The sequence below is a fragment of the Triturus cristatus genome, chromosome 5_1 (genome assembly GCF_964204655.1).
Source record: "Triturus cristatus chromosome 5_1, aTriCri1.1, whole genome shotgun sequence".
Taxonomy (NCBI): Eukaryota; Metazoa; Chordata; class Amphibia; order Caudata; family Salamandridae; genus Triturus; species Triturus cristatus.
The window spans coordinates 802,386,758-802,400,971 of record NC_140587.1 but is presented as its reverse complement, the minus strand read 5'-3'; the positions used below and the strand labels follow the sequence as shown (position 1 = coordinate 802,400,971).

At 46.3% G+C, this 14,214-nt stretch overlaps 1 protein-coding gene across 1 annotated transcript in view; it reads right to left on the bottom strand.

Annotated features, from left to right (window-relative positions):
- Nucleotides 1-14,214, bottom strand: part of SMCHD1 (structural maintenance of chromosomes flexible hinge domain containing 1) — a 1,955,900-nt gene that overhangs the window by 1,542,370 nt on the left and 399,316 nt on the right. The window contains exon 14 of the mRNA XM_085605822.1: nucleotides 4,154-4,267. Coding sequence (XP_085461948.1) covers nucleotides 4,154-4,267 — 114 coding nt within the window. The remainder of the gene's footprint in view (nucleotides 1-4,153; nucleotides 4,268-14,214) is intronic.

Below are 14,214 nucleotides of genomic sequence, written 5' to 3'. Positions count from 1 at the left end.
TATGTGAATGTATAAATGATTCAATACTGGAGATGTTCTCTCTCCAATTCCTCAATGGCTTTCAATTCCTCTTTAGCATGCTCAAGGGCCGACTGTAGCATCCCACAGTGGATTTGTTGCATGTACCCCACACCCCCGTTGTTTTTGCTATTTGATTGTTTAGCACTTTCTTATTGGGCTTAAAATGATTGTTCTCAATCACTATAATGTTTGCTTTTCTTGCAGCAATATGTCCACTTGCGATATCAGGGCTGATATCATATAGTTTACTTTGTTACTCCTGAGCATCGGCAGCCTTCTGTAGGGTTGTGCCTCTTCCACTGTGACAAGAGGTGACCGTATCCCTGTTCTTGTTGTGACTTGAAGCGCAGAGCATGTTTCAAGCCCCATTCTGGAGCAATCTTGCACCCTCCTCTCAAGCGTTTCATCACTGCAACTCCGCACTCACTGTTTGCCGTGGTTCCTGTCCATTCAGGTTAGCCTCAGGCTAAGTTAATGAGTATCAGCGATGACCCCGGTTTATTTTTTTTTGTGGCATGCTCACCAATACCTGTGCTTTTCACCCTTACAGGCAATGTTACCCTGAGTGAGTACATATTTTCCCTATTCACAAGGGTGCACGCGTTATTTTAATGGGGCACAATCGTAACAGATGCTACCAAGTTCTGTCCCCTATCAATTAGGGAAGTTCAGGTAGACTCTTCGCACATACTCACGTTGCATATGATATGGACCACCGTTTTTTCTCAATTATTACAGATGTCCCCATATTCCTCTAGTCCTGATGAGACCTTTGTATCCCAAATAAGGGTTGAAATGTCATCAACGCAGATAAGTAAAAAACAAAGGGACTGTTCATTTTATCAAATGGACTAGGTCAAGAATTTTAAGCGGCTGTTTGTTACAAACGCATCAGCTTTTCCATATACTCCTACTGCTGTATTTGGTTTTGCTGTTGGTTGGTGTACTGGGAGCAGAATGCACTACATTGGTTTTCACAGATGTACTATATGCAGGGATGTGGAATTCCTATAGCCCGTCGCCCAGGACATATTGTTTGTGGTCAAGAGCAACAAGTTTTCATGTGTATTTTGTCCTTGGGACAAGTTGGCCCAACCTCCTTACACACAAACCCTCTGGCTGCCAGTTTACAGTACCACATTATGGATCAGGGAAGGGCACGGTCTGCAGTTAAGGTAATATTTGTGTCCAAGTATTAATGCTGCTCAAACTTGTATTTATGGTTGACTAATGCAAAGCCTTTATTATTAGAATGAGCGCACTAAGTTAATATTTTAAGCTCGGACTGCACTACTGACCGTGGTTCCAGTCTAAAAATGTGTACACATGTTTTCAAAGTTTAGCAATATGAGGCGATGTATAATGCTCTCAGAATGCTATCTGATTAGATGCAAATATTTGCAGAAGCCTTAAAGCAAGATTGACGATTCTTTGCTTTCAAAATAAAATGTCAACAAAAAAATGTAAGTAGGAAAAAAAGCATTTCGCTAAAAGAACTGTAAAATTTTACGTACCATTTCTTTGAAGCATCACTTAGAAAAATGTGTTTCACAAAAATATTCGTGGCAAATCAGTGAAACCAGTTTCAATACGATTATGGGAAACAAATAAACAAGCAGTGGCAAAGCCAGTAGGTCTGAATTTGGTGGTCAGCCTTTTGGTTTTATCAATGAGTGTCTTGTTTAGGCATGGTTTTTTAAACCTTATTGTTGTGGGAGCTGCCGGGCCCTCACCACTATAATAAACATTGTCAAAATCAAAAATAGTTTTTGATCTCAAAAAGCACACATTGCTACAGTAGTTCCTGGCACTAAACTACTTTTTGTGCAGATATGCTTCTTGTGTAAGAAAATACTGTCATTCACAGTGAAGCCAGCCAATAGACAATTTTAATAAACGCGAAAGTTCATGGTTGACGCCAGAACTAATTAAGGGCCAAATTATTTAAAGAAATCGCAAAAGTGCAACCATAGTACACGTCTTTGCATTAAGTGCAGATTTACGGCTTTCGTGGATTCATAACAATTTACAGAAGTAAGCCAAGAAATAGTAATATTTGTGAACTGCATTTAGCATGAGCCAATAAGCATATGTAGATTTGCTCATGCGAAAATCTGTTGAGTGTTTGCAAGTTCACTTTCCCTCCAACCACTTTTTTTCCAGTCCTGGAAGAAGTTTTACGTCTGCCGTTGTTAGGAATAAATTTCCAACCTTTCTCAGTATGGGAAAAGATTAGAGAAAAGTTGGTGAAAACCCTTAACACATGCAAGTTAGTAGGTTTGCACCGACTCAAAAGGGTATCCCAACCCTAGAACTATTGCTTACAATTACCTTCAGGCTAAGTATTTAGATCTGCGAAAACGTGGCAAAATAAGGAAATCGCTAGTATTCAAACCTTACTATGGTATGAGCGCTGGCATAATCAGAGAGGCTATATCAGAACTCCTATATAATGTGATTGCTGCCATAATCTGTCGTCACATTATAAGGCCCAAAGGGGACAGGTGGAATTTGTTAAGGTGCAAGTAGATTTATGAAGCAACCTGCCCAATGACGAGAAGATATTTTATTAAATTCCACACCCCTGCATATGTATGTATTGTTGAAAGAGATACAGTTACTCTTTTTGCTTTATTTTAATTGTGGTGGTCCTTTTTGATTATCAAATTATTAATACTACGGCACTGATTGCATGAGATTATTTAGCCTCCTAATGTAATATTCTGTATCAAACAATACCAATGAGAATCATAGTTGCATAAAGATTGATCAGATTTATTCAGCGTTAAGTTTCCACTGATTTCATCATCACTAAATAATTCCATATCTCAGTGGTATGCAAATTATTATTCAATTGAAAATTCTTGAATTAAGCAATTCTACCTAGATACCTAGCTGGATAAAATGATATAATCACAGTACACAGCATATCCTTTTTCTATCCAAGCTCAACACCCAACCCAGTTAGTTGGGGAGTGTGGGTTAGGGGAAGGGGGGCATTTATCTATGACAAATACCACTGCTCTGTTTACGTCCATAAGTAATATTTGAACTCATAGCAGACTATTGTGAGAACCAGTTAAGTGGTGAACTAGCTTTGCCCTGATTTGCATCTAAAGTTTGCATCACTGTGACACATTTCCATATTGATACCTACATCGTAACTTGTGCAGCCTGCACCACGACCTGTCCTCTCCAGTAATTCCTGATAACTGGGAGACTAAAGCTCATTGGAGCTCCTAGACATGAAAGCGTTATAAGGAGAACATTAAATTTCTTCTCTTTAAATTGAATTCTTACGCAATCTCTCAATTGTATAGTTCTTTGAAAGGGTGTTAGGGTGGATGTTGCTTAATATACATACAGTTGTTGAGTACAAATCCTCATATTACCTACATTCATTTTTCCCAAAATGCTCAAATTCAAGGCCCACCAGCTATACAAGTCCTTTTGTTTTTTTATTTATGAGTGACATTAAGTGCACCTCAATTGAATTAACTTCCTTGGCATATCAATGCCAAAAGCAGACTGACAGTCATCAACTCCATCCTCCAAACATCACTAATGGGTGCAAACACTTCATCCGCCATTCATGCTCTTCTTTGGAGATGTATTCCAGCTGATACAGAATCCTGGGAAGGTTCTGCAATTGTTAACTGGCACTGATAGCTCAGATTACATACTAGAGCATATGCACGCATATAACATCAGTTTATGCTTTCTCCTTAATAATGACAGTCGTCAAGATTTTTCCACCTTTCTTAATGCCTGAATTGCTATCATACATAACACTACAACTTTGTTCCTCTTTTCACGTGAAACTCCAATGTTAGTGTTACATTAGAAAAAAAATCAGGCTTTAGTGCCTCTGCGTAATCTCAGGCTAGATGGTAACACACACCACAGATTCATTTGTTCCATCAATGTGAAGTATACCCTTACACTGAAATGTTAAAGGCCATACATATATTACAGAAACGTATCTAAGTCCACTGCAATTTACATATGCTTCATTTAAAGAATATTCACTATTTTTCCAAAACAGCATGTTGCACAAAGTACAGCTAGCATGCAGCTACGTCTTGAAAGTTCACTGATTAAAATAACACTACCTGGATTTTCAAAGACTCACCAAGGTAATTTGAACCTCTCCTCCAGTTGCATACACATCACCTTCATGATCTCCATGAAGAAGGAACTGCACAATGCTCCCATGATATAAGGGAAGAGTTTTAATTGATTTTACCTAAAAAGATAAAAAATTAACAACAACAAAATGTATAAATTAAATCATACTTTAAAATAAAAAAATGCAACAAACCACAACAAATACTAAATTATGTAAACCTGGCTCTTATTTATCAGCTGTCACCTATTGTCAACGAAAGCAAACGTCACACCTTCGCGCTGGACAGGAGATGGTCATTAAACGCTATTAAAAAGCATGCAGCTTGTAAACTGCTTCTATCAGTTGCCGTGGTTAGTTCTATCACTTCCCATATGGCACGTCAACCTAAGTTCTAAATGCTAAGACCACTAACAACCCGTGTTGCTTTAACAGCCAGGATGGAAAGTGGGCATTTCTAATGAGCCTAGGAAACAATACAAAAAAATACATCGTACAGGTATCTTTTCTTTGGTCCTCCCAATTCCAGCTAATGAGAATAAGTATATCTAGAATAATCTGTTCTCAGAGAACAAAAACGTGTGTGCGCGCTAGGCTTCAGGTAACCACAAACAACCATTTTTTAAGCTCAGGTATGCGCCAAGGCATTCAGGAGCTAACATTTCCAGAACAAACGCGGAGCAGCCAAAAAGACGGATACAAATATTCAGACTTGTGTATCAAACGTGACAATGGTTGTCATGGCTTAGGTGGATTGGGCATGATGTACAGTTCGGTACCTTCAGTATCAATCTTTCTGGTGGGTACTCTATCTTTTCTGAAGAATTGCTTATACCCGTCCAGGTGCCAGAATGGTTAAAAAAAAAACCTTAAACAGCTCACCTGTGCTGCTAGGTGGTGCCTCGGCTTCAGGAGTCACCGGGGATATGGTATCATATAAGGCACCACCCCAGCCCACTAATGTTAGTTCCATCCTTTTGTGCCCGATGCCCTCAGAGGCAGATACGAGGCTGACTTGTTTGATAAAAACTGCAGTTTTTAGAAACTAAATTGGGACCTTATTGAGGGTTGCAACAATCTTCAAACCCACTACTCAGAATGGGTGGGTGGATAGTATTGGTGTAGTACTGAAAAGAAAGTTTGCTAGGGAAAAGTTTCATCTATTTTGGCTTTTTCATGGAAAGTTTCCCACTGATAAGTCATGCTAGGCCCAGGAAGACTCCTGACTCCCGAGGCCATGATTGGAGAGGGCTTAGAGGGGGCAGGAAGCCTGAAGAGAATACCAGTGGTTAGAACAGCTCATCAGGAACAAAACGACCCCAAAAGTGTCCAAAATGGTCTAACGGGGAAAGAGAAAATGACAAAAGAAGCTTTGTTCCTCAGGGGGACTGGATTGGGAACCGGCGCAAGAAGCTCTCCACTCTTGGTGCTTCCTGAAAACCCTGGGGGGCCAGTGGCTCTGAGATCGGTGAAAGGAAATTAAGTAAATTATAGAGTAGGCAGTGGGCGAGCATGGAGCTCTCCCTTCAGGTGCAGGAAATGATGCTGGCTCCCGTGCGGCACAGAACAGCTTTACCTTGCATGCAGGGAGCAGGCAGGTGCACCAGGGGCCTTAGGACTCCTCCTGGGGCCTCCAACAAAAAATGAATGCTGTGGGATGGGGCACCCTCTATTTAAAACAAAAAAGGCCCTTTGATGCTGCCATCGCAAGGCTCTGATCAGATGGGGACCTGGAGCTCCACATAAGCCCTTGCAAGAGCTATTTATAAATTACATATCCCGCTTGTAGCGCCCCACAAAGGGCACAGGCTCCACAAACATGATCACACAAGCTACTTATCTCCGGTAACGATATATCTGTAAGAAACATTAGTCAGTGATAGATTCCTTACCTTAGATTTACCCCCAGGCGTCAGACTGGATCTGGAAAGTTTTCGTCAGCAGTACCCCTGCGCGTCGGAAGGGGGTGTCATGCAGCTCCGCGTCCGTCGCTGGCGTCGTGGTCGGCGAGATGACGTCGTGGCAGCTACTTAGACGCCGCCCTCGCGTGCTGACGTCAGTTCTGTACGCGACTTTCCGCATCAGGAAGGCAGAGCCATGCAAGATACTGACCACTGGTGCATAGAAATTAGGGCCCCGAAAGGGATGACCATAACCCTAAAAATCAGTTCGCAGAACTGAGAGGATGGGTGGGGCGGTAAGGAATCTATCACTAACTAATGTTTCTTACAGATATATCATTACCGAAGGTAAGTAACTTGTGCATCTGAAAGAAACACATTAGTGATAGATAACTTACCTTAGAATAGATTCCCCAGCAATACCAACCCTGGTGGTGGGTCTGTGAACCAAGATCACACCAGGAAGTCCCGGAGAACAGAACGGCCAAAGAAGCCGTCTCTCCGGACTTGGCTATCCAGGCAATAATGCTTAGTAAAAGTGTCTAACGAGGTCCACGTAGCTGCCTGACAGATGTCTTGTAAGGGGACACCACGTCCCAATGCTGTAGTGGAAGCCGTCGCCCTGGTGAAATGGGCGCGCAACCCCACTGGAGGCTCCTTTTTTGCCAGAGAATAACCGGTTTTAAAACACAAGACGACCCATCTGGAGACAGTCCACTTGTGTACGGCCCGACCTTTCTTGGCACCTACGTAGCCAACAAAGAGGTGGTCATCCACCCGGAACTGTAGCCCGCGAATTAGGTAAAATGAGAGCGCACGTTTTGGGTCCAGACGGTGGAGACTCTCTTCCTCTCTGGAAAGATGCGGAGGCGGAAAGAAGGTGGGCAAAGCGAGGGTCTGCCCGATGTGAAAGGCAGTGACAACCTTTGGCAGAAAGGATGGACGTGTCCTAAGCACAACCTTATCCGGATGGACAGACAGAAAAGGAGGTTTACAAGAAAGAGCCTGGAGCTCACTCACTCTCCTAGCAGAGGTGATGGCAACCAGGAAAGCAGTCTTCAAAGTTAACAGACGAAGAGGACAGTTGTGAAGAGGCTGAAACAGAGCGCACATTAAATATGCGAGAACTAGGTTCAAGTCCCACTGTGGCATTACAAAGGGAATAGGACGGAAAAGATGAGTAATGCCTTTGAGGAATCTATTAACAGGGGACTTGAAAAGAGAGGGCTGATCAGGAAGCCTGAGAAAGGCTGGAATAACAGAAAGGTAGCCTTTGATAGTGCCCAGAGGAGAGCCCTGCTAGGCCAAAGAAAGAAGGAACAGTAGGATTTCAGAAAGAGGGGCAGAAAGGGGATCCACAGCCTTTGCGTGCACCATACCACAAACTTGTTCCACCTGCAGACGTATACCAACTTAGTAGAGGGACGCCAGGCTGCCAGAATGACATCACAGACTTCAGGATGCAAGTCGAAAGGAATCAACAGCCGCCACTCAATCTCCAGGCAAAGAGGTGGAGACTGGACAGGTTCAGGTGGAGGACCGTCCCCCGCTGCTGCGACAGAAGATCCTCCCAAAGAGGCAGTCGGATCGGGGGATCGATGGTCATTCTGCGTCGCTCGGGATACCAAACTCTTTGAGCCCATTCTGGAGCCACAAGAATGACTTGGGCCCGGTCGCGCCCGATCTTCAGCACTCTGGGCAGAAGTGGAATAGGCGGAAAGGCGTACAACAGACCGCAACTCCACTTGCGACGAAAAGCGTCACCTAACGAGTGCCACCTTGGAAATTCCAACGCGCAGAACTGCTGACATTGCGCATGCTCTTTGGTGGCGAATAGATCTAACCAAGTCTCTTCCCACTGATGAAAGAGACCATGCGCCACCTCAGAGTGAAGACACCATTCGTGATCCATCATGCACCTGCAGCTGAGTTCGTCCGCCCTGAAGTTCAGTGAACCTGTCAGGTGTTGAACCACCAGGGAAATGCCCTGATGTTCCAGCCATGCCCTGAGGCGCAGAGCCTCCTGACATAGTGTCCACGACCCCACCACGCCCTGTTTGTTGCAGTACCACATGGCGGTGGTGTTGTCAGAGGGAAGGAATGCCTTCAATGCAAGTCGGATCGCCTGGAGCTCCAGAAGGTTGATATGTAGCTTGGACTCCGCTGGAGACCAAAGGCCTCTGATCTCCGCCTCTCCCATGTGGCCACCCCATCCTAGGAGGGACGCATCTGTCACCACTGTGTACTCCGGTTGGGGAAGGGAGAGGGATCTGCCATTGACCCAATGCCGGTTTGTGAGCCACCACTGAAATTGTTGTACAGGGCCCACTAAGATCTGGACGTAATCGGACAGGTTCCCCTGATGCTGCGCCCACTGGAACTTCAGGTCCCACTGCAGAGCCTGCATATGCCATCTGGCATGATCGACCAGCAGGATGCAGGAGGCCATGAGGCCCAACAGTCTCAGAGTCATCCTGACCGAAACCTAGGATAGAGGCTGAAAGATCATAATAAGAGCCTGAATATCCTGGACTCGTCATTCGTGAGAATAGACTCAAAGGTGCGTCGTATCCAGAACCGCTCCGATGAAGAGGAGCTTCTGAGAGGGAATCAGGTGCGACTTCAGAACATTGATTGAGAACCCCAGCAAATACAGGAGGTCGGCCGTAGTCTGAAGGTGGGAGACGACCATCCGGGGCGAGCCCACCTTCAACAGCTAGTCGTCGACATAGGGGAAGACTGGAACCCCTGATTTGCGCAGAAGAGCTGCGACCATCGCCATCACTTTCGTGAACACCCGAGGGGCGCTGGTGAGGCCAAAGGGGAGCACGGTAAACTGAAAGTGCTCATGGCCTACCGTAAACCGCAGGTAACGCCGGTGGGCCGGCAGGAAGGGAATATGGAAATATGCGTCCTGCAGGTCTAACGCTACCATCTAGTCTCCGAGGTTGAGGGCAGACAAGACCTGAGCCAGAGTTAACATCTTGAACTTCTCCTTCCGGAGGAAGCTATTGACGTCCCCGAGGTCCAAGATAGGACGCAGGCCCTTGTCCTTCTTGGGCACCAGAAAGAAGTGGGAGTAACAAACACGTCCTACTTCTGGTGCAGGAACGCGCTCGATGACCCCCTTGGCCAAGAGGGCAGCGACTTTCTGTTGAAGTGCCAAGTGATCCCCGACATACGGGGGTACTGGGGTGGCATGGCTGGAGGGGTAGTCTCAAAGGGGAGGGAGTAGCCCTTTCCGACTATTTGTAAAACCCACCTGTCCGAAGTGATGGTGCGCCAGTGGGGAAGGTGATGGCTAAACCTGCCGCCCACTGGCGTTTGACAGGCCTGAAAAACCAGACTAGGAAGGTTAGGAGGCAGTGGTGGCTGGGGTGGAGGTGGACTGACCCGCCCGCTGGCCCCCGGACCCGGCTCGGCGGGTCCGTGGCAGCATTGAGACTGTTGCTGCGCAGGCCTGTGGCTCTGAAGCAAATTTGTCGGGCGCCCCTTCCGTGGCCACGAAAGGAGCGGAACGCAGAAGGCAGAGGAGGGCATGTGGCGGAAAGGCCTAAGGACTTGGCCGTAGCCCGCGAGTCCTTAAAGTGCTCCAATGCACTATCTGCTTTGTTGCCAAAAAGGCGAATGCCATCAAAGGGCATGTCCATCAGGGTGTTCTGGACATCCCCAGAAAAACCAGTAGTCACTGTTGTGGAATCACCCTGCCCAGGGAGCCGACGGTGTCAAGGCCACAATGAATAGTGAACTTGGCTGCATCCCTCCCTTCAGCAATAGCTTGAGAAAGCACTGTCCGGGCCTCCTCTGGACATTGAGGCAGCACACGCGCCACCGTATCCCACACAGAGTGGGAATAAGGGCCCAAGAGGCATGCGCTGTTCACAGACTGCAGCCCTGAACTGGCGCAAGAAAATATTTTCTTACCGAAGTGCTCCAGTTTCTTGAATTCCCTGTCCAGTGGTGCAGTAGGGAATACGCTCAGGACGCAGAGGCTTGGACAACCAAGCTCTGAGGGGTGGGGTGTTGGGAAAGGAAAAGGGGGTCACCGGGGCGGGGCGATGGCATCGGGCCACGTTCCTATCCACAGGAGCCCCTGTGTTGGGCCTGGACCAGGTGCCCAAAAGAACATCCAAAAATGTATTGGTAAAAGGCAGCAGTGGCTCCGCAGAGGTAGCTGCTGGCTGAAGCACTTCTGTCAGGAGGTTAGTCCTGACCGCCACTGTAGGGAGCTCGAGGTGGAGGGCCTCGGCCGCCCTACGCAACACCACTGCGTAACTTACACCCTGCTCCGTAGCCACGGTAGGAGAAGTGAGCATGCCAAGGTCAGGAGAGGTATCAAGACCACTGGCCTCCCCCAACTCCTCTGCCCAGTCCGGGTCAAACTCACATTGAGCTGTGAGAGTGTCCTCAGACCCCTCCCAGTCATCCCCTTCCTCCGAAGGCTGGTGAACAGGCCGAAAATAAGGAGGATGGACATAGGGATAGAAATCCCCCATCAGCGTCAGAATCAGCGTCGAGCGACGCCGGTCCGGCTCCGTATCCACATTGGGCCGAAACCGGGGGCGACAACGTCCGGTGGGCCGGGTGACATTGGAGGTGGTACCGGTGTGGTTGACGTCGGTGGAGGTGTTACAAGGTCAACCGGCGACGACCTGGATCCATGGGGGCCCTGCGGCGCCGGAGCCGACAGTGATGCCGGAGCCGCTAGTAGTAAAGGGCTAGGACCCCCGGTCGGGCCTGCGGGGCCCAAAGGCCCACCAGCGGGGCTGATGGCCCAAAGAGGCGAGCCACGGCTGACAGAAATTCCTGCAGCTGGGTCAGAGTCGCTGGCGGACCCAGGAAGGGTGGTTAGGCTGGCGGTGACTGGATACGCTCCGCCGGGACGGGAAGCCTCGAAAAAAACTCAGTCAAAAAGTGACTGGGGGTACAGCTCTCTCTGGATCTGCGCTTGCTGGCGTGGAAAAAGTAAGAACTGACATCAGCGCGCAAGGGCGGCATCCAAGTAGCTGCCGCGACATCATCTCGGCGACCATGACGCCAATGCCGGACACAGAGCCGCACAACGCCACCTTCCGACACGCAGGGGTACTGCTGACGAAAACTTTCCGGATCCAGTCTGACCCCTGGGGGTAGTTCTAAGGTAAGGAATCTATCACTAACGTGTTTCTTTCAGATATAAATGTTTGTGGGGCTGCCAGGATTGTGGCAGTCCTCACAGGATCCGCACTAAAGATTTATTTTTAAGTCATCTTAAGTCTCCTCCAAAACAGTTTTTAGACCATTTGAAGCACTTCTAGAGCTTGGGCTTATGCTAAGAAACTCCAGGGGTGTGGCGACCTCGTTTAGCGGGTCCCAGGGCTGTGGTTGCAACATGCTGAAAATAAAAAACAACTTGTGCATATTTGATTGAAATTGTAATGCTTTATTGATACATGGCTCGACCGGTGCTGCTCCCAATCCGTCCATGGCTGGCGCCTTGGGCGAGCTCACCGGTGGAAGACCAGTGGGGGCCCTCCCAAACCCACTAGACGGACTGTGAGCAAGCGGGGATGGGCCGCTCAAATATGAGGTGTATGGCCTCATAAAACTCACAGTTGGGCAGGGTTCGCTCCGGCTCTAGGCGACTCGGAGAGGCGTGGAGTCGGCATTGGCACAGGTTTAACCACAGAGCCAGGCCTCGAATGCTGACGTTGCCTCATCTTAATGGATGACTTTGATGGACGGGGTGAAGTTGAAGACCTCTTCGACATTTTGTTCTTTTGTTTTTGGGTCTTACCGGAATGCCTGGACGACTTTGAAGCCAAGTGCTTGGAGTGGTACTGCGACCGATCGCAGGCCCATCCTCTGGACGGGGATCGAGACTGTTGCGGCGTTGCATGTCGAGCAGCAAAGAGCTTGAAGGACCCCTCCCTCAATGCCTTAGCGTGCATGGCACGACAATCGGCGGAGTTCTTTGGCATAGTGATCTCGCTCAGGGCACCAGAGACCGACGAGGTGTGAGTCCATCTTCGATGACAGGCACCACAGGGCTTGAAAGCAACCTTCCAAACCACACTACACCAGGAGACAAAGTCTCAATAACAGAAGGGTCAGAAAATGGCAGTCAAAAAGTGGCTGGGAGTAGCGCTTCTCCAAGTCTGCGCTGACTGATGCAGAAAGAAAAGAAATTATGTCAGTGTGCTGGGGTGGCGCATATATAGGCACCGTGCATATTACTTCTGGCGCGGATGAGACCGAGGAAGCCACAAAGAGCCGAACAATGCCACCAACCGCCGTGCAGGGGTACTGCTCACAAAACAATTCCGGATCCAGTCTGACGCCTGAGGATAACTCTAAGGTTAAGAAATCTGCAGCTAGAAGTCTCTAGCAGCTATATTTACTAGAAATGAAAATCTAGTATTTCAGAACAGTTTCTTTTTTATGGACAAGACAAGCAAGTTTATTTCAGTAAAACAGCAATTTTTTACTTAATGTTAAAACATCAGGCGCTTCAGAAACGGGCAAGCTGATATTCAGGCACAATTAATGCATGTCAGAAATATATTAAATATTGATATTTGAGGGATAGAACTATGTTGGGTTTTAAAGGCATATTCCAGAGTTTGGTTCGGTAGAACAAGAGGTCACCTACTGCTATGGTTGTTTTTTCATGACATGCGTGAAGCCATTACAATGTCCATATTGATAAGCTTTCTTGGACATCAACACTGCTCATGTGAGCTGGAGGACATAAGAGGTAAAATCTGTCTGCTATCCAATGGTTTACAGCTCCAGATAGCGGAGTGGTAGAATTGCTGAATGAGCCTGTACAATGTGTCTTGCTCTGCTGGCTAAATAACCATGGTTTGCAATTGCCAGATTTGTATAACTCAGTTCTTTTCAACATACGATTGAAAATCTACCTGGAACGTAATTTATAAGATACAACTGAAAAATGAAAAACTACTTTGAAGGAAAAGGATGGGAAATTAAGGATGAAAATATTGATAACATTTTGAAAATGTATACACTATGTACCGGTGTATAATCTGGTGATTATATTTTTGTGGTAAGCAACGAGCTCTTTATCTAATATCGTTAAAACTGTATGTGGTAGAATCTTCATCGGATTAGCCATGCTATACAACTAAAGACTGAAACCGTTTAGTACCTACTGGTCCTGAACAAACTCCCAGACGCCCCTACACCCCACACATGCAGCCAGGAGAAGCACTCATCTCAAATTAAATAAGAAATCTAAAAATGCTGAAAAAAATAAACATACTTTATCTGCTGCAGCAGATGCAGCTACAAAAGAGGATGGTATATCTTTTTTTTTTTATTTTATTTTTTTAAACAATTTTATTGAGATCAGGACAGGAGACCGGGACAACATATAATAATTGATGTTAGACAATTATACAAATAGATCGAATCGAACAGACAAATCAAAGAAGGGCATATACATACAGATCAGCAATTGTATCAGCTTTGTCCAAATCAGCTCAGTGAAAAAAAAAAAAAAAAAAAAAAACCATTTATGTGTACATCAATCTTTACTTAGAGTTGAGGCGCCCCAGATTCTATTAGTTCTTTGAAGAAATTTGTGACCTCTGATCTTAGCTAGAGAAGTTTCCATAATGTAGATTTCTTTGACAAGAAGCCACCACTCCATCACATGTGGAGGGTTACATGAGATCCAAGTCCTAGCAATAATGAGTCTGGCACAACCAATCAAAATATTAATAAGATCAGTTTGTGAGGCTAAAGATGAATGATTCAGCAACGGGATGCCGAGCAATACATTAGCCAAACTTATTGTAATTGGTTGTGTCAAAATCTGCGTGATACCCTAGCTAACTTTAGACCAAAATTCAGTAAGTCGGGGACACGTGAACATCATGTGTTCAAGATTGGCAGCCAACAGGTCGCATTTGGGGCACCTTGTCCGTTCACTACTAGAACTATTACTAGACCATTTTGAGATTTTTTCCGGGGTATAATATAGCTGAAATATTGTTTTATATTGTTGTAAACGTAAGCTGGAAGACTGGACCGAGCGATTAAAACTACTTAGCGAAGATGATATCTGATTAGCTGAGATATTCAGACCCAAACGGGAACTCCATTTGTCCGCAATATTCCCACAGTCGTCCAGTTTAAGCGATGTAAAAACTTTATAGCCTA